Genomic DNA, 26071 nt, shown 5'->3' on the forward strand with positions numbered 1-26071 from the left:
TTGACAAAGGGAATTGTATACGTGATTGATTGAATCCTCGACATCGTGGTTCATCCGATGAGATCATCATGGAACATGTGGGAGCCAACATGGGTATCCAGATCCCGCTGTTGGTTATTGACCGGAGAGGCGTCTCAGTCATGTCTGCATGTCTCCCGAACCCGTAGGGTCTACACACTTAAGGTTCGGTGATGCTAGGGTTGAAGAGATATGAGTATGCGGAAACCCGAAAGTTGTTCGGAGTCCCGGATGAGATCCCGGACATCACGAGGAGTTCCGGAATGGTCCGGAGGTGAAGAATTATATATAGGAAGTCAAGTTTCGGCCACCGGGAAAGTTTCGGGGGTTACCGGTATTGTACCGGGACCACCGGAAGGGTCCCGGGGGTCCACCGGGTGGGGCCACCTATCCCGGAGGGCCCCGTGGGCTGAAGTGGGAAGGGAACCAGCCCCTAGTGGGCTGGGCGCCCCCCCATGGGCCTCCCCCCTGCGCCTAGGGTTGGAAACCCTAGGGTGGGGGGGGGGCGCCCCACTTGCCTTGGGGGGCAAGTCTCCCCCCTTGGCCGCCGCCCCCTCCCTTGATGGGATCTTGGCCGGCGCCCCCCCTCCCAGGGGGCCTATATAAAGGGGGGGAGGGAGGGCAGCAACATTACAGCCTTGGGCGCCTCCCTCCTCCCCTGCTACACCTCTCCCTCTCGCAGAAGCTCGACGAAGCCTTGCCGAGACCCACTACATCCACCACCATGCCGTCGTGCTGCTGGATCTCCATCAACCTCTCCTTCCCCCTTGCTGGATCAAGAAGGAGGAGACGTCGCTGCACCGTACGTGTGTTGAACGCGGAGGTGCCGTCTGTTCGGCACTCGGTCATCGGTGATTTGGATCACGGCGAGTACGACTCCGTCATCCACGTTCATTGGAACGCTTCCGCTCGCGATCTACAAGGGTATGTAGATGCACTCCTTTCCCCTCGTTGCTAGTATACTCCATAGATGGATCTTGGTGAGCGTAGGAAAATTTTAAAATTCTGCTACGATCCCCAACAGGCCAAACCCGTTTGCCGCCAACGTAGATCATTATTGGCATCGGTCTTGAACAACCTCTCATGCTTCCTGCCAACCCAGAGCCAACATCATCGCAACGATGAAGCCCAAGGACACAAGTCCACCGCAAGGAGACCGCCGCCTCCACAACATCCCCGCTTGAACGAACTAGCACTCAAATCCATCACCAACCACAGAGCATAAGAGCAACTCTAGCAGACCCCGCATTCCGTCCCGACCCGTAAAATAACCGCCAAAATGCGGGTCAGGACGGAAAAACCAGCCCGATCAGACCCTGCATCCTGCCCCGGCCCGCAAAAAATTTTAGGGGGCGCGGCAAAATCCCGACCCCAACCTGGAAAAACGCGGGTTTCCCCCTCGCGGCTGCGGTGCCCTGCATATAAGCGGAAGCGGTTGGTGGAGGGACATTTCATCCCGTGATTTCTCCCACCAACCACCTCTCCTCTCCCACCTCGAGCCGCCGCCGGCCGCCGCCCAAGATTCCGGCGAAAGCAGCCGGCAGGAGCACGCCAGAAGGCCGCCACGCGCACGAGGCCTCCCCTCCCTTCCCCCCTGCGTCGGCGGGCCGCCGGATTTGCAGATCTGCGGGACTTCATCGCGGGCCGCTGGATTTGGCTTTTTCCGGCCGCCGGTTGCTGCCCCAAGCAATGGAGTGGTCGGGGAGCCTCTCCCGCAGCCCAGGCAAGGGCGCATCGCCGCATGCAGGTACGGGTTCGTCTGGCCGCCGCCGCCGAAGGTTTGCGGGCATGGACTCGTCCGGCCGTCCACCGGGCTCGGCGCTCGCGCAACGTCTTTGTGGCTTGCCGATGCCGCTCATAGAGTGTGACGACTGCACGTGGAAAGTGCTGCGGCTCACTTCAGGCATGCCGAAGCACCCCAGCTGGGTGTTCTTCAAATGCGAAAATGACGGGGTACGTGCACTTGCGGTAGCTCGTTTCATAGCTCATTCTTTAGTTCAATTGCGGTAGCTCACTTCGAGCTTGCTCATTCTTTTGTGTAGGACGATGGATGCTCATTTTGGTTTTGGGAAGGCCAATACATTGATTTGTTGATAGAAAGAAACTTAATAGATGTTAGTGCACTCCTTAGTACAATCGAAGGCAATGATGCGGCTGCATGTGCAACTAGAGGGGAAGCAACGTCTACTTCTTTCGATCCAAAGATGAAGAAAGAAGAATGCAAAATCAAGAATCCGCAGATCAACAACGAATGCATGGAGAAGATATTAGTCCAACTAGTGGGAGCAGTTATGGAAGTTAGAAATCTTCTAAAATGCATACTTGTGGTTCTTGTTTTCTTTGGTCTTGCTATTCTAGCAAAGATTTGGTGATGTCTTTTGTATGCAATGTTGTTGAAAAAGCAAATAAATGCAATATGCTAGATCAAATTAAGGTGCAAATTTAAGTTTTGCGGGCCGGGAGGAGCTGCGCCAGATCAGATGCCGCAAAGCCGACCCGTAAAAAGGATATTCCAGGAATATCTTTTTTTACGGGTCCATTATGCGGGGTCTGCAACTGTGGCCGTCCGCGCCGGCCCGCAAAGGCGTTTTTGCGCAAACTGCAAACACGTTTTGCGGGCCGGGAGGATGCGGGGTCTGCTAGAGTTGCTCTAACACTGCGCATCAGGGAAGGACCTGGAGCTCCCTTATTCACCGTGTTGTCGCCCTCGGACTAATGAAATGTGAATTATATGTCAAATATAGATTTAGAACTAAAAAATGCCATTATTGTCACAAGCATATGACTCATCACGAAATAAAGAAATAGAAACATCGTGTGTTTGATCTTTCCAAACAATAGAACGAGTAAGAATTCATATTTAATATATAAACAAAACATCAGTATAGAATACAAAATACAAATCAATCATCTAATTTCTGGTAGATATTATTTCATATGTATAGAGGGTATTCATATACTATAATATGAATCAAATAAGGTATGGATTAAAAAAGACTACTTCCTTTGGATCTTAAACTAATAATATAAAATAAGCGAATATTCAATTTTTTTATTTTTAAGTAAGGAATAAATCATGCATATATCTAAACAATCTTTTATTAAATCTAAGCAACTCTTTAGTAAATCCAAGCAAACTTCTAATAAATCCAAGCATTCCTTTCGTAAATCCAAACAAACTTTTCGTGAATTCAAACAACCTTTTCATAAATCTAAACAACCTTTTCCTAGGTGCCCTCGGATTAGCCCGCAAATCGAATTGATTACAAAAACATGAGTTTATTTAATAGACTCGTGAGAAGGGCAAAATATTATCAAGACAAATAAATAGACTAACCTTGAAATGATAACGATTAATTACTCTTGCTATAAAAACAAGCTCATATTTTATCTTTCTTACCGTTTCGTAACATTGAGGATGCGAACTCAATGGTAAACCTTTTTTATTAATGAAAGCACATACAATTTTTTGGCTTATCTCAAGCCCTTTGTATTTTAAGACTGTGGACTATTTTGCTCCTTTAATAAATGAAAAAAAATTGCAGTGGAGTTTTGCCCTACTGTGTATAGTCAAAAAATAGCACATACATTTTTTGTCTGGCAAATTACGATGGGAATAGAGAACCAACTAGTGATTGGACGATTAGGAGGGTAGTGGTTCCCCCAGCCCACCAGAGATCAAATCTCAGGTTTACATTTTATGTTTCATAAAAGCAGAATATCTTTCAGTGGAAGTTAACGTTTTTGTCTATGGCGAGGCGCCTGCGTTTTTTTTTTGCGTACAATCCATGAAATGGACCAGGTTCCACTATCATTAGATAAGGGAACAAAGATCAGAAAATGTCCATAGCGTAAAGAAAGGAAAGATAATGGAAGACAAGCAAGACGCCTATGTGACTTTGTCAATCTCAAGATCCATCGGCTCAGTCTTTTGAGGACGCTTATAGGGGTACTGCATACTCATAAGAGATTAATGTCTGTATGTGTTTGTGAGAGTTTGTATTTGTACTGTGTTTCTAAAAGAAAATTACCTGGAAATATACACATGGCTTGTATGTAGATTGTGAATACACATGTGGCTTGTTAACCACGTTCAGCACTTGGCCTGCTTGCTTGGGCATTAGAGCAGAAGATTTATCTCTCGTGCTAAGAAAAAAGAGCACAAGGAAGCAGTTGACCCAACCAAGCAATCATTATCGTTAATTGTTTAAGCAGAAAGGAAGCTCCCTCTTGAGGAAAGCTCCCACGGGCCACGGGAACGCAGAGAGTGACACGTCGCCTAAAGAATAACCGCTTGTGGCGAAGAGCTGTTTACTCGTCTGCCTTCGTACTCCGCCGTCGACATGCTCCGCAGCTCCAGCCCGCGTGGGTTCCAACGCATACCTATAAATACGCACACGCACGAGCACGACACTAAGTAACACTCTCACTCTCTCACTCCAGCGCAATCCTCAAGCTAGACACTAGCTATCGACCGGCAGCCAGCAGCTATGGACATGAGCCTCGAGCACTCGAGCTCTCCCTCCTCATCCACGACCGAGCGCGCCGGGACGGCGTGGCCGTGGCCGCCGAAGCGCCCCGCGGGCCGCACCAAGTTCCGGGAGACGCGGCACCCCGTGTTCCGCGGCGTGCGCCGCCGTGGCGGCGCCGGCCGGTGGGTCTGCGAGGTGCGCGTGCCCGGGGAGCGCGGCACGCGCCTCTGGCTCGGGACGTACATCACGGCCGAGGCGGCCGCGCGCGCGCACGACGCCGCCATGCTCATGCTCCGCGGCCGCTCCGCCGCGTGCCTCAACTTCCGGGACTCCGCGTGGCTGCTCGCGGTGCCGCCCGCGTTCACCAACCTCTCTGACGTCCGGCGCGCGGCCGTCCAGGCCGTCGCGGACTTACTGCGCCGTCCGGAGGCCACCAGTGCCGCTGCCGCGGTGCAAGAGGTCACCTCCAGCGTGTCCGCCCCGTCGTCGGCGGTGTGCAGTGTGCCCTTGTCAGAGACGGCGCAGGCTTCCGCTGATGCCGCTTTTGAGGCGCCGGCTGCACTGGACATGGACGTGTTCGACCTCGACTGCTTGTTTGGGGAAACGGACTCCGACACGTACTACTACGCCAACCTTGCGCAGGGGCTGCTCATGGAGCCACCGTCGACTGTGGCCACCGGGTCGTACTGGGACAATGGAGACTGCGCCGACGGCGGAGCCGGAGCTGATGTCGCGCTCTGGAGTTACTAGTACTAATATCAACAATCTCCAACATATATTCGAGTTGAAGCCGCTTCGATTATGATCCACATCTCGAGACAGTCCATCGATGGCGCGCGGCATCAAATTGGATGGAATGGATGATGTTCCTGCATATTTCTTCTCAGGTTCTACGTGTCTCCTCATTCCTCTCATGGCAACAAGACGTACAAGCAGTTTTTGTGGTGGGCCCACCTGCTATCGGCCGGGAGGGAGACAATGACACGCGGTTATAGTGTCTCTTGACTCTTTTTTTTTTTTTTTTTTTTTTGCGGGGAATCTCTTGACTCTTCTTCGTACCGAGTGTCGACTTCCTTCCTTGTCGACCGGTCCCTTTGGTATATCCTACTAGCTACTATAGAACCAAGTGGTAATGTGGTTCCATACGAAGCATCCCCTTAATTTTCCATTTAATTGTTAGAAGAAATAGTGCTAGCAAGATTACCTGGGTTCTCCCTACAATTTTCTGGAGAAAAAACTCAGTCTAGTAGGAGTATGTAATAATCATTGGATTAATGAGCAATTTTTTGATTATTTTAAGCTGAAATAATATCATCACATATGTGCTCCTGTTTTTCGCAAATACGCTAGAGTGCGTATCTTTTCATTGATAGGTAGGAAGAGTGCAAGAGGGGGGGGGGGGGGTTGCCAACTCAATGTTTTTTGCACAAAAGGCAAGACGGGGAGCAGTGGTGACAGGCTGCTCAGCCCGGGTACAAATCTAAGATCCTATGCCAGCAACGAATTAAGTCCGTGCGCGCATGCTTTAGCCCAAGAGCGGGCTTCGTCGCGGATAGACGTAAGAAGCCGTGGGGCGGAGGATGACTCGCCATCAAATACGCATCGGTTGTGCTGCTTCCAGATGGACCAGGCTGTTAGGGTTGCCAGGGTGGCCAAGCCCTTACAATGGCCCGTGGGGGAGCTCGTGATCATCGAAGTATACCACTGGAGGAACTCTTCGGAGCTAGAAGGAGGGGGGACAGTGGCGCGCACCCAGGCCAGAACGTCATGCCAGATCTGCCTAGAGAAGGGGCAGGCGATGATAATATGCTGCATGGTCTCAACAGCCTGATCGCAAAGAACGCATCGGTCGTTGTGCGGAAGACCGTGACGGGCCAGTCTTGCGGCAGTCCAGCAGTGGTCGAGGTCGGCCAGCCAAGTGAACACCTTGACCCGAAGGGGAGCCCAACGTCTCCAAGTCAGGCGCCAGAAGGGGGCAGTCGTGGATCCGGCAAATAAGGCTCGGTACCACGAGTACTTCGCGTCCGCAGTCCAGCGCCATAGCAGGCGGTCGGGGGAGTAGGATAGGGTGAGGTGACGGAGCCGTCTCCAGAGCTGGACGTACTCGAGCATCGCAGCAGGCGTGAGGGCGCCATGCAGATCAGCAATCCAGCTACGGTCTCGAAGTCCTTCCGCCACCGAGCGCTTGCGCCGTCGACGGAGCACCAGCAGAAGGAGAGCAGGGGCGATATCGGAGATGGCCTGGCCATTGATCTAGGGATCCGTCCAGAAACGACAAGTCCGACGTCCCAGACGTGAAGGAAATATGCCCTAGAGGCAATAATAAAGTTGTTATTTTATATTTCCTTCTATCATGATAAATGTTTATTATTCATGCTAGAATTGTATTAACCAAAAACTTGATACATGTGTGGATACATAGACAAAACACCGTGTCCCTAGTAAGCCTCCACTAGACTAGCTCGTTAATCAAAGATGGTTAAGTTTCCTAACCATATACATGTGTTGTCATTTGATGAATGGGATCACATCATTAGGGGAATGATGTGATGGACAAGACCCATCCGTTAGCTTAGCATTATGATCGTTCAGTTTTATTGCTATTGCTTTCTTTATGTCATATACATATTCCTTTGACTATGAGATTATGCAACTCCCGGATACCGGAGAAATACCTTGTGTGCTATCAAACGTCACAACATAACTGGGTGATTATAAAGATGATCTACAGGTATCTCCGAAGGTGTTTGTTGGGTTGGCGTAGATCGAGATTAGGATTTGTCACTCCGAGTATCAGAGAGGTATCTCTGGGCCCTCTCGGTAATGCACATCATAAGAAGCCTTGCAAGCAAAGTGACTAATGAGTTAGTTGTGGGAAGATGTATTACGGAACGAGTAAAGAGACTTGCCAGTAACGAGATTGAACTAGGTATGTAGATACCGACGATCGAATCTCGGGCAAGTAACATACCGATGACAAAGGGAATAACGTATGTTGTCATAACGGTTCGACCGATAAAGAACTTCGTAAAATATGTAGGAGCTTAACGTTCGATGACGATTTAGTATTATATGAGTTATGTGATTTGGTGACCGAATGTTGTTCAGAGTCCCGGATGAGATCACTGATATGACGAGGAGTCTCAAAATGGTCGAGAGGTAAAGATTGATATATAGGATGATAGTATTCGGACACCGGAAGTGTTTCAGATAGTATCAGGTATTTATCGGAGTACCGGGGGGGGGTGTTTACCGGAACCATCGGGGGGAATAATGGGCCTTATGGGCCATAAGAGGGGAGCACACCAGCCCACAAGGGGTGCCCCCCTTAGGCAGGAGGCCGAATAGGAGAAGGAAGAGGGGGTTCGGGCCCCCCCTTTCCTTCCTCCCTTCCCTCTTCCCCTTTCCCCCTTCCGGTAATAAGCAAAGGGGGGGCCGAATTGGGATAGGACCCCAAGTAGGATTCCTCCTACTTGGGGCGCCCCATGGCTCCTCCCCTCCCCCTCCCACCTATATATACGTGGGGAGGGGGCGCCTAGAACATGCACCAACAATTGTTAGCCGTGAGCGGCGCCCCCCTCCACAGTCTACGCCTCCGGTCATATCTTCGTAGTGCTTAGGCGAAGCCCTGCGCAGATCACTACACCATCACCGTCACCACGCGGTCGTGCTGACGGAACTCATCTTCTTCCTCGACACCTTTGCTGGATCAAGAGGACGAGGGACGTCATTGAGCTAAACATGTGCAGAACTCGGAGGTGCCGTACGTTCGGTGCTTGATCGGTCAGATCTAGAAGAAGTTCGACTACATCAACTGTGTTGTCAAACGCTTCCGCTTTTGGTCTACGAGGGTACGTAGACACACTCTCCCCCTCTTGTTGCTATACATCTCCTAGATAGATCTTGTGTGAGCATAGGAAATTTTTGAAATTGCATGCTACGTTTCCCAACATGACGTCCCAAGACGTAGACGCACGGAAGATGGAGGAGGAGTCGGGGTCAGTGGGGAGGTGCAGGTGCGCCCATGGCCTGGTGGGGTCGGTACGCTATAACCACAACCATCGAACGCGGAGATCCCTTGTCGGTGTAGGTCCGGAATATCGAGACCGCCCAGCTGGAGTGGTCGGTAGACGCGCTGTCAGTTCACCGGTCCATGGCCATCACGGGTTTCATTGTTGCCGTGCCAATGGAACTCTCGAATGGTCCGGTTTACCTGCTTGAGAATCGACGGACAGAGAGCAATAACCACCATGATGTGGGAGGGGATTGCACAGAGCACGTGGCAGACAAGAGCAAGGCGCTCGCCACGGGACAGGAGCGCCACGCTCCTGGTGGAGAGCTTCTTGGCAAGCCTCTCGACAATTGGGTGAAGCGATGAGACGGAGGGCTTCCGAATCGAAAGAGGGATGACCAGGTAGGTGATGGGGAAGCCAACAACGGCTCATGCAAGCTCATTACTGATGGTAGCTAGCATGGGGTCGTCGCAACGGATGGGGGTCGCCGAGCACTTAGCAAAGTTCGTGCACAACTCGGATGCCTCGCCGAAGACACGTAGCAGCTCCCGGATGACCCGGAGATCGCGGGTCGAGGGGTGGCAGAAGATAACAACGTCGCTAGCGTACAGATAAATGCTCGACGGGGCGTGGCGAGTGGTGAGGCGCTGGAGCAGGCCGCACCGGTGGGCATGGAGAAGAGGCGAGTTTAGGGCATCAATGGCAATCGTGAAGAGCAACGGGGAGACGGGGTCTCTTGTCGCAACCCGCACGTGTGGGCGATCGGGGGTCCAGGAGATCCATTTATGAGAATACGCGTACTGGACGTGGAGAGTAGGATGATAATCCACTCAATCTAGCATCGTCCGAAGCCCAGGTGGCGAAGGACATCGACAAGGAAGGCCTAGGAGATCGTGTCAAACGCGCGTGCAATGTCGAGCTTGAGGAGGACACGAGACACGCGGAGGTTGTGCAACTGGAGAGCGGTCTGCTGGACAAGCATGAAATTGTCGTGCATGCACCGGCCTGTGATGAACGCGCTCTAGTTGGTGGAGACGAGCTGGCCGAGGCGCGGGGCAAGGCGAAGCGAAATGACTTTGGCGATGAGTTTTGCCACGAGATGAATCAGGCTGATGGGGTGGTAATCCGAGAGGGAGGAGACGTCTGGCTTCTTCGTGGTGAGCATGATGAGGGCCTCATTGAGGTACTACAGACTGTGCCCATTCATGGAGTAGAACTTATCGAACACGGTGCAAATGTCGGCTTTGATTGTGTTCCAGAAAGCCATAAGGAATTCCGCCGTGAACCCATCGGGGCCCGGGGCCTTGCCGCGGGGGAGCGCTTTGACCGGACGCCAAATCTCATCTTCGGAGAAGGGGAGCTCAAGGTCAGCAAGGTCGAACGAGCGGCCATGAATCTGGCTCAGGTCGATGTAGAAATCGCGAGTTTTGGGGGTGCCGAGGAGCGAGGAGAAGTGGTGGAACGCAGCTTCAGCCATGCCCTGCTCGTCGGAGATCGTGGAGTCCTCATGCTAGAGGGAGAAGACCCGGTTCTTCTGCAATATGTGGGTCGCGTGGATCTTGTAGAAGGCAGTGTTGCTCTCGCCCTCCTTAAGCCAGCCGAAATGCGCTCGTTCACAAGTGACAGATCTCTCCAGCGAGGCCAATCCAAGGTAAGCATACTTGAGATTGCCTCGGAGCCAAGCCTCGGAGGGAGAGAGTGTCCGGAAGTCTTGGGCAGCATCAAGGCGGGCGGTCAGCTCCCATGCAATCATAAGCTATAGCGAGACATGGCCATGCGTAACGCCCCGAGACCGACGCTTCAGACGCCTTCCATATATTTCGTGTTCGGCGTGTGTTTTATTTGAGTGTTGCATTCATCATCGCATCATTTGCATTGCATCGGCACTTCGTTGCCATCATGTTTTAAAACTTGCATTCGTTCGTAGTTGCCGCGTTCCCCCCTTGTCTTCGTTGACCGTTCTGAGACCAGCCGTGTTTTCGGTTCCCTCTTGTCCAACCAACTAACCTCTCTCGTCAGCCCGCGATCCCCTCCCGCGCGTCCGAAAGTTGTCCCGTACCCGACCCGGTTTGTTGTTACCGTTGGATTCGGATCATCCCCAAACATCTATAAAACATCTCCGTTTTCTTATTTGGGCTTCCCTAGCCTATTTTTCTCGACCGCTCAATTTTAATCGGAGGGACCGAATTAGCACATACCCAAAAATACTACTGCTATTTATACTGCCTAACCCTAGATTCTAGGAGCCTTGTCCCATCGATCCCATCGCGCCGCCACCACTCCTCCAGTCCCCTCTTCCTCGGGATCCCCTCCCGATCCAGCCCACCAACCAGCGCAAGCCATTTTTTCCCTCGATCCCGATTGGATCGTGTAGCTGCTCGAGGCCCCGAGCAGGAGCGCTCGACCTTGTCCCCTCGCGCCACCGCCGCCGGCAACCAGCGCCACCAGGCCGTGCCCTGCTCCCTTCCTCCCCGTGCCGCTCTCTCGAAATCTCTCATCTCTCTCGCCTCACCCTCTCTGTCTCTTCACAGGGAACAAGTGAGATATGCCATGGCCGCCCGCGGAAGCTCCGTCATCGCCGGGATCAAGTTCCTCCAGCCCCGGCCTCGGATCAGACGTCTCCAGCCTCCCTGCTGCCTTGCTCGCCCGCGCCAAGACCTCGCCTCTGCTCCACCTCAAGGCCTCGCCGTCGCTGCCGGACTTCGCCGGTGAGCAGCGTTGCCGCCCTCCTTTCCCTGCCGTCCCTCTCCTTTCTCTTTGCTTTGCTCTCCCTCTCTCAACTCCTTGTTTCTTCTGCCCCAGCAGGAGTCAAGCCGCCGTCCAAGCCCGTTCCCGGCCAGACCCGCCGCCCTTCACCCGCGTGCCCTCGCCGGACCTCCTTCCTCCGCCAAGACCCAAGCCGCGCCATGGCCGCCGACCCCCCTGCCTCGCCTCGGATCTCTCATGGGACGCCATCCAGTGCCCGGATCCGCACCTCCTCTGTGCCCTACATCGCCTGAAGCTGACGCGCCCGGCATCGCCAGTTCTGTCTGCGTCCCCTGCATCGAGCAGTAGCTCGGGAACGAGCACCCCGCCCCGCGTTGACCAGTCCAGCGCCAGCCTGGACGAGCGGCACTCGCCGCGCGAGGCCTCCTCTGCTTCGCTCGCAGCCCAGAGGCCCAAGCGCCTCGCCTCAGCCTCTCCACCGATCGGGGCGTGGCCCATGGTGAGCAGCCCACCCAGCGCCCTCCTGTTTTCTTTTTTTTTTCCCGCTGTTGGGCCAGCAGTTTCGGCCCACGTATGTTTTTTTTCAGTCCAGCGATTTTACCTATTATCCAGGAGTTTACAGAATTACAGAAAAGTCCCTCTAGTTCATGCATCTAATAACTAATTAACTGTGCATCGGATTAAAATGATTTTAATATGTAAAATGCTTAGAATTCTGTCTAGTTTCACATTATGCCATTTTCATCCATGTTAAAAATGTTTAAGTTGCTATTTACATTTATTTTGCATAAATGCCATGCTAAATGATTTATTTCATAACTAAATAACCGTAACTCGGATTTTAATAAACTTTATATGTAAATGGGGTAGAAAATGCATAGTTTAACATGGTGCACTTAATTTTGCTGTTTAACAACTTTAAAAATTGTGTTTAGGGCAGAACAGTACCAAATCTAAAATATGGACATGAGGATTTTCCGGAATTGTTGTTTGTTGTTCCGGTCTCATTTAACCTTGCCTAAATAGTTAGTTTACTTATGCTTCACATTTTGCCATGTTTAACAACATTTAATATTGTTGGGTACATAACCGAGAGAGAACTAAATAATCGTATGTGGTGTTTCGTCAATATGCAACTCGTTGCATATTGAGCTCCACTTAATTTGTAGAACTGTTTGTGCACTTTGCCATGCCATGCCTCATTAAACCGGACATGCATCATACGTGTTTGTGCATCATGCCATGTGTATGTGGTGGTTGTTTACTATGTTGTTTGTTTCTTTCCGGGTTGTTTCTCTCGTTAGCTTCGGTTTCGTTCCGGAGTTGTGAGGATTCGTTCGACTACATCCGTTTGTCTTCTTCATGGATTCGTTCTTCTTCCTTGCGGGATCTCAGGCAAGATGACCATACCCTCGAAATCACTTCTATCTTTGCTTTCTAGTTGTTCGCTCTATTGCTATGCCGCGCTACCTACCACTTGTTATATCATGCCTCCCATATTGCCATGAACCTCTAACCTTTTTTCACCCTTCCTAGCAAACCGTTGTTTGGCTATGTTACCGCTTTTGCTCAGCCCCTCTTATAGCGTTGCTAGTTGCAGGTGAAGATGAAGTTTGTTCCATGATGGAACATGGATATGTTGGGATATCACAATATCTCTTATATTATTAATGCATCTATATACTTGGTAAAGGGTGGAAGGCTCGGCCTTATGCCTGGTGTTTTGTTCCACTCTTGCCGCCCTAGTTTCCGTCATACCGGTGTTATGTTCCTTGATTTTGCGTCCCTTACGTGGTTAGGTGATTTATGGGACCCCCTTGACAGTTCGCTTTGAATAAAACTCCTCCAGCAAGGCCCAACCTTGGTTTTACATTTGCCTCACCTAGCCTTTTTCCCTTGGGTTTTCCGGAGCCTGAGGGTCATCTTTATTTTAACCCCCCCGGGCCAGTGCTCCTCCGAGTGTTGGTCCAAACTAGAGCCCTTTGCAGCGCCACCTCGGGGTAACTTGAGGCCTGGTTTTAGTTGTACGGACTGCTCATCCGGTGTGCCCTGGAACGAGATATGTGCAGCTCCTATCGGGATTTGTCGGCACATTCGGGTGGTCTTGCTGGACTTGTTTTACCATTGTCAAAATGTCTTGTAACCGGGATTCCGAGACTGATCGGGTCTTCCCGGGAGAAGGTTTATCCATCGTTGACCGTGAGAGCTTATAATGGGCTAAGTTGGGACACCCCTGCAGGGTATAAACTTTCGAGAGCCGTGCCCGCGGTTATGTGGCAGATGGGAATTTGTTAATATCCGGTTGTAGAGAACTTGACACTTGACTTAATTAAAACGCATCAACCACGTGTGTAGCCGTGATGGTCTCTTTTCGGCGGAGTCCGGGAAGAGAACACGGTTCTTGTGTTATGTTTGACGTAAGTAGGGGTTCAGGATCACTTCTTGATCATTGCTAGTTTCACGACCGTTCCATTGCTTCTCTTCTCGCTCTTATTTGCGTATGTTAGCCACCATATATGCTTAGTGCTTGCTGCAGCTCCACCTTATTACCCTATCCTACCCATAAGCTTAAATAGTCTTGATCTCGCGGGTGTGAGATTGCTGAGTCCTCGTGACTCACAGATTCTACCAAAACAGTTGCAGGTGCCGATGATACCAGTGCAGGTGACGCAACCGAGCTCAAGTGGGAGCTCGATGAAGATCTTGTTCGTTGTGTTGTTTCGTTCCTGTTGATCAGTAGTGGAGCCCAGTTGGGACGATCAGGGATCTAGCATTTGGGGTTGTCTTCTTTTATTTTGGTTCCGTAGTCGGACCTATGTGTGTACCTTGATTGATGTATGATTTATTTATGTATGGTGTGAAGTGGCGATTGTAAGCCAACTCTTTATCCCACTCTTGTTCATTACATGGGATTGTGTGAAGATGACCCTTCTTGCGACAAAACCACAATGCGGTTATGCCTCTAAGTCGTGCCTCGACACGTGGGAGATATAGCCGCATCGTGGGCGTAACAAGTTGGTAATCAGAGCCATCCCCGACTTAGGAGCCCCTGCTTGATCAAATCGCTGGCGTCGTTGAGTCTAGAAACAAAAATATTTTGAGTCTTAGGATTATATATATCAGAGAGTAGGATTCTTTTTACTCCTCAGTCCCTTCGTCGCTCTGGTGAGGCCTCCTGACGTAGAAGTTTTGACTTTTCTCTCCTCAAATTTCACTAAAAAAAAATTTAGGATCACGCGGGTATCTTGGAATCGTTCCGCTGGTTTTGTGACGAGAACATTGTTCTTGGTGCCTCCTGACATTTAGGGGTTGTGGCAGTGTCCCGGGGAGTTGAGCTCCGAGGTGTTGTCGTCACAATTTTATCGTTGCAGTTCTGGAATACCTGAGTTTCGCCGACATTGAAAATCTCTTTTATGCAGTTGTTGGTGAGATCACCTCGACGCCACCCAGTACTGGGGTGGGAGTTCGGGAGTATTGCCATAACTCGTATAACGGATGCTTTTCGAAGGTTGAGGTAAATGATTTCCGAAGGTTTCTTGGTTATGTGTTGAAGGATGGATACAGCTGGATCTAGGTATTGTTAGTTTGGGTGAGATATATTGTGTCCCCTGTATCCCCAACACCTAATTGCATAACCAGAAAGTTTTGGGAGTTTATAAGTGGGAATTCAAGTAGCTCCTAGGATATCTTTCCGACAAATGCATGATATGAGATTGGGGTTCGACGTCTAGTGGTCCGCCTTTCCACGGTTGGTTTTACAGTGGTCTCGTAGTGTCTTAAAGAGTCCTTGGCTATGCCGACTCGGGGACGCTTCGTATGTCATGTGCACTGCCTTGTACATGATGGTGCTGTACGATCGAGCCCGTGTGGGCCCCACCACGAAAACTTCGGACGAAATCTCTATCATATGTTTGTTCCGGCTTATTCTGCAAGCCAAATCCTTTGTTTTGTTTTATTTTGTGGTATTCGAGTTGCTTCAATGCCAAGTGTTGATTCCATACCTTCCCTAAGCGGTGTTCCCCTATTTCTATGTGGATACTAAGCCTTCTTGATCATCGAGATTGTCATGCCAATTCTTTCCAACCGACGTGCTCTTTTTGAAGTGGATCCGATCATTTCAACATTCGCGAGATCAATTCTTAGTTCTTTGCAACGGTGTTTGCTTCATCCGTCCCAAGTTGTCTTTGTTTTCCCGCCCTCCCACCCTTTTCTTCAAGGACTCAGATTTCTTAATCAAGTATCCTTTTTATTGATGCGAAGTCTCTTCATTCTTTTCTTTCAATGTTCTTATCCGGTGATTCTCATGAAGAGACTAAGGGAGCTTCAAGTTCATCATTCTTCTTTTTTTTCTTCTCCGGTGGATTCAATTCAAGCTTTGTCGATCACATCCTTTCCTCGTTTCAAATGCTTTCTCATGCCGGTGTACCTCTTAATCATCCACTTCTCGCCATTCATTTGTTCTGGAGTGCCGAAGATATCTCAGAAGATTTGTGTCTCCATTATCAATCTGTTCAAGCTATTTCGAGGTTGTTATCAGATTCAAGCCATTTAATTCAACCGTCGCGATCTTTCTTTTAATCATTCAACGGTGTATCTTTTGAGTGGGCCCTAACCCACAGGTTTTTCCCAGGATCTTACCTAACTCTTCTAATTCTTTCCAGAGTTATTCTCAAATTCATTGCAAAGTTTGACGTAAGAATGAATTATCAGCAGTCAAATGTCTTTCTCCAAGATCTTTCAAATTCTTTCATCGTTGGTTCATCATTTCTATTATCCATTGTTCCGGAGTGTCTCAATAATTCAAGGTGGTGTTTCTCATCGTCGTTCTCAACATTTGAAGACCGAAGAAGAATTTCTCCTAAATCTTGGTCCGTTCTCTTGAAGATTCATAGTTCTAGCTTATGCCATCCTCTCATAATTGTTTTCGATTGTGAGAATTATTTTCACCCATCCGGAGCAGTTCAGGAGTCTTTTTAGGTTGATTCTCCGGAGCCATCATCTCAAGTATTATTCATTCTCAGCTTTTCTCATTCTCCAAATCTTACCGGTGCATCGTTCAAATATCCACTAATCAGTTCATGATCTTTTCGTTCTCATGTGTCTAAATTCTGTCAAGTATCTTTATTCATTTTCTAATTCTTCCCGATGAATTGCGCCTTTGCTACTTTCATTCCCAATTCTTACGGTGGTTCGTTCAAGAGTTCTCTTCCTTGGTTATCATATAAATTTATTCGTTGTTTCAATCCTACGGGTGGTTTGTTGAAGACTTTTCTCAAGTTTGCGCTATATCTATCTTAATCCTTTCTACGAGAATAAGTAGTATGCCAAATCCGTTGCTTGTCATCAATCTAAATTGGTGAAGGATACGCGTAACGTAATTCTTATTCTTGTTTCCTCCAAGTGATTAATTCCTTCTTCCGGAGTTCGTTCATGATATCAAATTCTGGGTTCCAAGTTGTTCATCTTTTCTTTCCGGAGTTCCAAGTTTTATCGATTATATCATTTCAAAGCTTCATCTAATCATTGCAAGGCTTCTCCCGGAGTTCTTTTCAACTTTCCCTTTCGTTTGATCATTCTTTTATTACCGGAGTTCTTCATGGAGGCTCTACATGGTGCTTCGTCAAGGATTCTTTTCATTCTTCAAGTGTTCTTCAATATTTCTCTCGAAGTTATGTTTCGCCTAACTATACTGTGAAATAAACATGGTGTTCAATACATGTCTTGTTTTGAGGAGTCCAAGCATTCTTCATATTGCATTCCGAAGTGCAATTCTTTCTACCTTATCTCTTGAGATGGTGTTATGTCATTCTTGATAATTTCCCTTCGCGTTTCATGATTCACAAGTTTTCAAGAGTGACATATTTAAATCCATCATTTTCTGTTCGTTCAAGAGATCTTTTCAACCAATCAATCTTTTTGTTGGAGCTATCTTGGGTTATATTTCACCTAAAGCTTGCCCTAAGTATTTTGCTATTTATGGTGCTAATAAATGACCCAAGTTCTTCATTTATCCTCTTGGTGAAATAAATTTCTCGTCTCCTTGTTCATATCCATCCAATCTATTGTTGTCGTTAGTGGCAGGATTTAATCTCATAATTTTGAGATGTGTTCCATAAGCCCACAACAAGCTTGTTCTTTTCGTTGTTGATTTTTTTCCAACAACTCCGTTCAATCCTACTTCGTAAGGATGCTCTTTAAAATTCATTTATGGTAGGAGATGTTGGTTTCATTCTTCGTTCTATTCACTCCAACTATCTAACTATCATGCATTGTTTCCGGAGGCTTTGTGATGTTGCTCTCTTCGACCAATCATCTTGTTTTATCAAGATCATGTAATTTTTCCTTTCTTATCCGTTTAGCCGGAGTGTCGTGTTTTCATTCGAGTTCTCTCATCTTATCAAGTTTTGTCTCCTTCCTCAACCGGAGTGCTGTCTGAAATCTTTCTTACCCCTTGTGCCATTCTTCCATTAGTTCCGGAGGCAACGTGTTGTTAATTTCATCGAGTATCCTCTCATCTTGTCAAGATCATGTTAAATTCCTTCCATTTACAGTCGGAGTGCTGTCCAAATTATATCACTCGTATTCCTTCTCTATCTTGTTTTAACCGGAGTGTTGTCGTAATTGATCTTTATCGTTCCTTATACATCTCGTTTCAACCGGAGTGCTTGCATGTACTTCTTGTCCATCGTAACCATTTTTGTTTGCTTTTCAACCTACAAGGTTCTCGTAATGTTCCTTGTTTCTCTTTTCTAACGGAGTGTTTGCACTCGCGTTCATCTCCATTGTATTCTTCTTTAAAAAATTTAACCTCTCAAGGTTCGTGGTTTCACTCGTTTGTCAAAGAAGCAACTTTTGTTTTACCTCTTCCTCTTCCGTTTCTCTCCGGTGCCATCCTAGATCTCGGGACGAGATCCTCTCGTAGTGGTGGAGTGTTGTAACGCCCCGAGACCGACGCTTCGGACGCCTTCCATATATTTCGTGTTCGGCGTGTGTTTTATTTGAGTGTTGCATTCATCATCGCATCATTTGCATTGCATCGGCACTTCGTTGCCGTCATGTTTTAAAACTTGCATTCGTTCGTAGTTGCCGCGTTCCCCCCTTGTCTTCGTTGACCGTTCCGAGACCAACCGCGTTTTCGGTTCCCTCTTGTCCAACCAACTAACCTCTCTCGTCAGCCCGCGATCCCCTCCCGCGCGTCCGAAAGTTGTCCCGTACCCGACCCGGTTTGTTGTTACCGTTGGATTAGGATCATCCCCAAACATCTATAAAACATCTCCGTTTTCTTATTTGGGCTTCCCTAGCCTATTTTTCGACCGCTCAATTTTAATCGGAGGGACCGAATTAGCACATACCCAAAAATACTACTGCTATTTATACTGCCTAACCCTAGATTCTAGGAGCCTTGTCCCATCGATCCCATCGCGCCGCCGCCACTCCTCCAGTCCCCTCTTCCTCGGGATCCCCTCCCGATCCAGCCCACCAACCAGCGCAAAACATTTTTTTCCCTCGATCCCGATTGGATCGTGTAGCTGCTTGAGGCCCCGAGCAGGAGCGCTCGGCCTCGTCCCCTCGCGCCATCGCCGCCGGCAACCAGCGCCACCAGGCCGTGCCCTGCTCCCTTCCTCCCCGTGCAGCTCTCTCGAAATATCTCATCTCTCTCGCCTCACCCTCTCTGTCTCTTCACAGGGAACGAGTGAGATATGCCATGGCCGCCCGCGAAAGCTCCGTCATCGCCGGGATCAAGTTCCTTCGGCCCCGGCCTCGGATCAGACGTCTCCAGCCTCCCTGCTGCCTTGCTCGCCAACGCCAAGACCTCGCCTCTGCTCCACCTCAAGGCCTCGTCCTCGCTGCCGGACTTCACCGGTGAGCAGCGTTGCCGCATCCCCCGGCTCTGGAGGCGGCGGGCCGTGTGCTTGAGGTAGAGGTAGACACGTCGAAACGGGTGTGGGTCGTGAACGGAACCCCAAGCCTCCACCACCGTTTCCTGGAAACCTTTGAGCTTGATCCAGAAACGCTCAAAGTGGAAGCGCTGAGGGCCAGCGCTGCGCGGAGTGCAGTCTAGAAACAAAGGGTAGTGATCAGACATTGTCGAGGCAAGGCATCAGAGGATGGAATGTGGCTGTGCGAGCTCCCACTCAGAGGTGCAAAGGAATCGGTCGTTTCGCAAAAGAGTGGGCGATTCCCTCTCGTTGGACCAGCTGTAGCGGCGGCCATGCATGTACACATCACGCAGCTCCATGTCGACGATGAAGCGGAGGAACCTATTGGAGGTGCGCCGGTTAATACGCCCGTTAGTCTTATCAACAGAAGAGGAGACAAGGCTGAAGTCGCCCCCAAGGAGCCATGGGCCAGCGCAAGAAGCACAAGTGTCTTGTAGGTCCTCGAGGAATAAGATCTTCTCATCGTCCTCCTGCGGGCTGTAGACACTAATGATCCACCAAGGGTGCGCGCCGGAGGTGGAGGATACTAGGGTCGTGATGTGGTGTTGGCCAACATAGGGGCTGGAGATAGCAACCTCATTGCAGTTCCAAGCAAGCAGGATGACACCACGGGTGCCAATGGCCGGGAGGAAGAAGAAATCCAAGAAGCAAGGACCAAGCGTCTCAACAACGAGGGGCAACGAAAAGGAATCGAGCTTTGTTTCTTGAAGTCACATAATGTTCGGGGAAACCGAAGAAATTAGAGAGCGGACTACGGTACGCTTAGCTCTAGAGTGAAGGGCACGGACGTTCCAAAACACAGTCTTAAGGGTGCACTCCATGGGAAAGGGTGGAGGCCGGTGGGAGGGGGTGCAACGGCGCTAGATCGCGGCAACACCGCGGGCTGCCAAGATGGTGCTACTCTGGCCCGAGAGGGTGACCGTGGGGATGTGCCATCTGTAGTAGTCGGCGAAAGCTTGCACGACATCTTCTGCTAGTGGCTGTTCGAAGAGCTTACTATAGCGTTCAATGGCACCCGAGGAGATGGGTTCGTTCTCACAGAGAATGCCCAGCCGGAGGAGGAGCACGTGTTTGGCTTTTGCCTCCGAGTCCAGCCCCCGATCAGCCTTGGCGATACGGTGGCTACGCCTGGGGGTAAAGTTAGGAGGCAGGTCCTTCCTTCTCTTTGGCTCGGGCGTTGGCAGTACTGGTGCGGAGCGAAGCTGAATCCCGAGCACAAAGTTTTGTAGATCAGAGTCCTGGGCAGCCGAAATGACTCCAGCATGGCCAGGGGAGGTTGTGGCGCATGGGATCTGGACATGTAGCAAGAACGGGGTGGCCGAAGCTGAGAGCTGGGAGGGAGATCGTGGTGGGGCCACGGGAGATGGTGGATCTGGTGTCGAGGTGCTGGAGATAGGGGACCGCGGGGCAGGGGATGCCTCGGGATTTGTCCCAGCCTGCAATGGCTCTAAGGGAGAGGGGGCGGCACCCTGAAACTAGCTTTCGTATGTGCTCCTGAAACTAGCTTTCGTATGCACACCGGAAATGGGACAGATCAACCGGTAAACATCTTGAATGTATATCTTGTTAGCGTATGAAGCAATCATAAGTATGGATGCCAATAGGAAAATGATCCAAGGATACGTATTTGTCGGGATGACCACAATGTTCGCTTGTTCGCATTCTCACGACCATGGTGATGAAGGCATTGTACTCTAAGTTACCCTCCGTTGTTGTCGAGAAACTAATCAATCACATAAGAATGGATACATCGAGAGTCGAGACGCTCCAAAAAAATCTTATTGTTGCCCACCCTATGCAATTGCAAGAAGTGTAGTTTCGATGTGTGCTCTCCCGTGCGGCCGTGCACATGGTCCTTGGGACAAGGAAGCCAAAGGAAACATGGCAAAAGGAATGACATCGCAAGGAAGCAAAGCGAAGATGCAAACTACTAGTAGGGAAATGCACACTTTACTATGCCCGCTCTATTGTAACCGGCAAGTAATGAAGGTTTTGTCGATAAAGAAGTCAAAAACATATTTATCAATAAGGCTTGGTCACCCATACCATTTTATGTCACCGAATGAATACTTTGTAAAGTGTTAGGAAAGTGATATAGCCAAAACCTCGATGGTGATATCCGGTCTATTGTTGAGGCCCGATCTTTCATGACACTTCACCTTCAGTAGCAATAACATCTCGCTTGCGCATATGATGTATGCCAAGTATAGGGACTAGACATTATGGTTCATCACGAGAAAACTATAGGATCGCAAGTAGGTCTAGAGGGGGTAGGTCGTTCTCTCTCAGAAAATGGATACGGGAAGTAGTTGAACTGGGTGCTCTATGAGAGTTGGTGGAATGGGTGGGGTTATATATAGGTAGCACCAAAAATCCAACCGTTACACACCTTTATGTACTACTCGGTGGGACCAGGTGAAAACACTCGGTGAGACCGACTAGTATGAAAGGTCTGAACTGTAGGCTTTTTAGTGAGACCGGATGAAACAACTCGGTGGGACCGAATGGTGATGACCTAATCACTTTCAGTGTAACCGATTGAATTCATTCGGAAATTTTGAAGTGAATGCAATTGGTTTCAGAAGGTTGGAAAGTGCTCTTTGGTGGAACCAAGGGTCATCTCGGTGAGACCGAGTTGCTAGGGTTTAGTCAGTGGCCATGTCAAGTGTATCTCGGTGAGTCTGGGTGAATGTGTATCGTTGGGACCCAGAATGACTTGGGTTTTGGACATAGATGAATGTGATAGCGTGACTGAGGGTTTTTGAGCAATATCTCTAATGCTCTGTTTGGATGTTGATATTCAAGGCCATGGAATTGAATTGGGCTCAATATCAAATCTCGCTGACTTTGATATTGACATTGAACCCAAATTCTGTTGTTTAGATGTGCAAATAATTCACACTTGGAATTTGCATGAGAGGCTCAATTCTGAAGCTTGTTTGGATGGCCATTCCATACATTGGAATTGCTTATTTCTCAGATGAACACTGTACTTTGATGTAATGCCTAAAACTAAATTTATATGCAATATATAAATATTTTTGTGAATGATTATATATCAAGAATACAAATCTATGCATCAAGTATTTGTACAACATATGACTTGAAAGTGTGTTATATCGACTAGGGGGGGTGAATAGGCGATTTTTACAAATTTCCGTCACTGAGGAATTTCAGGGTGAGGAAATTCCTAAGTCACGAACAACTAGCAGCGGAATAAGTACTCAGATGCATGCATAACAGAACGGAAGCACAGTCATCATGATGAAATGAAAGCAAGCACAGAGTACAAGTAGCGTATAACCAGGATAAGCAGGCTGAAGACAAACTGACTGAAGAAATAGGATTGAGAAAATTGAGAAAGTCTTCAGTCAAAGTCTTCAAACAGTAATGATCAAGTACAACAATATATGAATGAGGAAATGAAAGGGTTGAGGAAGTAGAACCAGTAGCTCGGTGACAGTGATTTGGTAGACTAGTTCCAACTGTTGTGACAGTCGTATGTCTTGTTGGAGCGGCTAGGTATTTAAACCTGAGGACACACAGTCCTCATAGTATTCTCCTTGAGCCAAGGTCACACAGACCTCGCCCAATCACTCGTGGTAAGTCTTTAGGTGACTTCCAAACCTTTACAGACTCGATCACTCGGCGATCCACGATTTCCTCTTGGATGCTCTAGACCATGACGCCTAACCGTCTGGAGGATGCACAGTCCTCAAAGGTAACAAGCGTCGGTTCCACACAGGAACAATCTCTTCAGTGATGCTCGATCACTTTGGGTTTGTAGGTGTTTGGGTTTGGGTTTTCCTACTTGATGATTTTCGCTCAAAGTCCTCGGAGGATGGGATGCTCTCAATGATAAGTGTCAGTTTCTCTCAGAGCAGCCAACCAACTAGTGGTTGTAGGGGGAGGCTATTTATAGCCTAGGGAGCAGCCCGACATGATAAGACATAAATGCCCTTCAATGATAGACCGTTAGGTGGGTAGATATTTTGGGACAGCTGGTGCATAGCACAACAACGGTCGAAAATTTGAGTATCAAATTCCTCAGGGCTATCATGTTCCTCACTTGTAGGCAATCCGCACTGGTGAATTCCGAACTCCTTAGCCAGAACAAATTCCTCAGAGACCAGAAGATCTTCGTCTCTGTCACTGAAGAAATTGACTGAACTGTATGAGATTTCCAATGGCTTCACTCGAAAGGATTGGTAGGTGTAAGATTTTGAGATGAGCATCACTTGGAAACTTTTCCTTAGTTTTACCTCGACCCCCTTTAACAGTACGGTGTTTCCTATGACTCAAGAAAGAGAAAATGAAACTACGAAAACAAAAGTCTTCACGCTTCATAATCCTCGCATGTATACCAAGTCTTCACGGTCACACCAATTTCTTCACTTTCGAAGTCTTCAGAAAGCCAAAGTCTTCAGTTGAAGACATTCATTTTTAGGGGTCGACTTTCTCTCTAAATATCGAACTCCTATAGACTTATAGACCTGTGTACACTCACAAACGCATTAGTCACTTAACCTATAAGTCTTCAATACACCAAATTCACTAAGGGGCACTAGATGCACTTACAATCTCCCCCTTTTTGGTGATTGATGACAAAATAGGTTAAGTTTTCAACGGGGATAAACATATGAAGTGTAAATACTGAAATTGAGGAATTCGATTACAAGATATAGAAGAACTCCCCCTGAAGATGTGCATATGTGAGGAATTTCTTTGAGTAGCAATGCACGTGGTAGAGTAGAATCGTGGAGATCTCCCCCTATATCTTGTAATTCATACACGCATTTAACATATGATATGAAGAATTTGAAATGCATGATGAAATATGATGACTGGTGTAATTCAGCATGCGTGCATTAACATATATGAGGAAATAGCATGCAGAAAAACTGAGCAAAAGTATCAGACCACCATCGGACTTAAGTTTACGACTCGATCCAACAAATAATTCAGAAGAACGATAGTTGTAACTTAGCAAAAAAACGCCCATATATATAGACCCGCTTGAAGACTAACTCAAATTTCTCCCCCTTTGTCATCGAATGACCAAAAGGGATGAAAAATGAGGACTAACGCCCCTGAAGAATATCATCATGATGTCGATGGAGGAGCGGCATCGTTGTTGGGGCCGTCTGTTGATGTAGGGCCTGCCGCAGTGTCGTGCAAGTCTTCATGTTCATCAGTCTCACGTGATGAAGAATATGATTTGGCCACCAAGTGAGGAACTTTGACCTTCTTGAATTTCTTCGAAGGTGGCTGAGACCAGTCAAAGTCCTGCTTGAAGCCCATCTTCTTGAGATCTTCTTCACCGTAGAGGTGAGACAATACAACCCAGGTGCGATCAAACACTTCATGCAGATAGTAATGGTTCTTCTTCACAGAGTTTTGCGTGATTGTCATATTATGAAGAATTGAACCAAACTATCGCTTGACCCATTTGTGGTTGCGATCGACCGTCCGATGAAGACTGAGGAGAAGCTCATGATCAGTCATCACCCTCGGAGCAGTGGCTTGATTGCTTTGAAGCATTTGCGGCAGTGTCATGTGTGGCAGAGTCATCGTTGGTGGAGTAGGATGCAGCTTTGCGAAACTGTCCATCCAATGGACAGGTGCCTTCATCAATTACAACAGCCTTGCCCTGCATATCAGCTGAGGAAATAGGCCGTTTGAGGACCTCTATTGGGGGCAAGTAGCTGGCATGAGTGAGAGTGTCAGCCTTGTAGTTGATTGAAAACCTTGATCTGATGAATCTCATGATCCAGGGAGCGTAAGGCTTCAATTCAAACGGTGAAAGAGCGACATTGGCCAAAGTCCTCATGAAGAAATGATGGTAGTTGATATGAATACCATGTATGATGTTGAAAAGCAGATTCTTCATGATGCCGACAACCTCTTCTTCATCAGAGTTGTGGCCCTTGATAGGACTGAGAGTTTTGGTCAATATCCTATATACAGTCCTTGGCACATAGAGCAGTTCCTTGACGAGGAATTTGGTTCTTGGAGGTTGGCCTAGCTTCAATGGCTTCATCAGCACTTGCATCAAATGATCTGAGAGTTCAGGGTCAGCATAGATGAGCCGTGCACCTTCAGGAGGAGGACTGACTGGGATGGCATGAAGTAATTCAGAGGCTGATGCTTTGTAGTGAGTGTTTTCAGTCATCCAGTCCAACACCCACGAATTCACATCTTCGACGTTGCCTGTGATGTGCAGTGTGGCATAGAACTGAAGAATGAGTTGTTCATTTCAGTCGCAGATGTCGGTGCAGAAGTTGAGCAGCCCAGCGTCATGAAGAACACTTAGGACTGGGGTGAAGCAGGGCAGCGACTCCATATCCACATGAGGAATTTGCTCATGGTTAAAGATCTTGTCCTTATCGAATACTAGTGAAGAATAGAAGTTCATTTGACTTGCAGTCCAGAAGCGCTTGCGTCTAAGTCTAGCAACATCATATGGGTTGTAATCAGTGAAGAAAATGTGCTCATTGAAGAACGCTCCGGCTTTGAACTTCTGCTTCTTGGAGAAAGGATTCTGTGGCTTGGGCTGAAGATTTGTAGTTGAGGTCTTCACAGCCTCTTGAGGTATAGCCACTGGAGCCACAGGCTGAGGAATTTTAGGTGCAGTTTCATCAGCAGCTGCCTGGGTCTCCATTTCTTCAGCAACATTTGCATTAGCACTAGTGGCTGGAACTTCTTCAGGAATGGTGAGAAGAGAAGCTTGAGGTTCTTTACAGCCCATCTAAATTTCTTTAGTTTGGACCGGGGACTGAGGAATCTGTTGTAGAGGTGTGAACAGTGGTGAATTGGGGTGATGACTTTCCCAGAAGTCATCATTCAAAATTGGCGTTGAACACCCAATTCCACATCTTCATCTTCTTCATCAATTTCATCAATTTCCTCAACGCCTGCCTCT

General features: G+C 48.5%; 1 protein-coding gene and 1 non-coding gene across 2 annotated transcripts; both read left to right on the forward strand.

Annotated features, from left to right (window-relative positions):
• The first annotated feature begins 4508 nt into the window (after positions 1-4508).
• Positions 4509-5445, forward strand: LOC109740395 (dehydration-responsive element-binding protein 1H-like). The gene has a single exon (XM_020299448.3). It carries the CDS (start codon positions 4509-4511, stop codon positions 5238-5240), a length of 732 nt encoding a protein of 243 aa, XP_020155037.1. The 3' UTR covers positions 5241-5445.
• Positions 5446-10748: 5303 nt separating this feature from the next.
• On the forward strand, positions 10749-14100 carry LOC123494256 (uncharacterized). Its single transcript, XR_012187521.1, has 4 exons — positions 10749-11211; positions 11309-11708; positions 12514-12604; positions 13847-14100. It is a non-coding gene; the product is annotated as an uncharacterized protein (transcript).
• Positions 14101-26071: the final 11971 nt, after the last annotated feature.

This window comes from Aegilops tauschii, chromosome 6 (assembly GCF_002575655.3).
Source record: "Aegilops tauschii subsp. strangulata cultivar AL8/78 chromosome 6, Aet v6.0, whole genome shotgun sequence".
NCBI classification, from domain to species: Eukaryota; Viridiplantae; Streptophyta; class Magnoliopsida; order Poales; family Poaceae; genus Aegilops; species Aegilops tauschii.

What these genes read in the sequence shown, in the direction of transcription:
- LOC109740395 (XM_020299448.3), top strand. Translation starts at nt 4,509, where the DNA reads ATGGACATGAGCCTCGAGCACTCGAGCTCTCCCTCCTCATCCACGACC.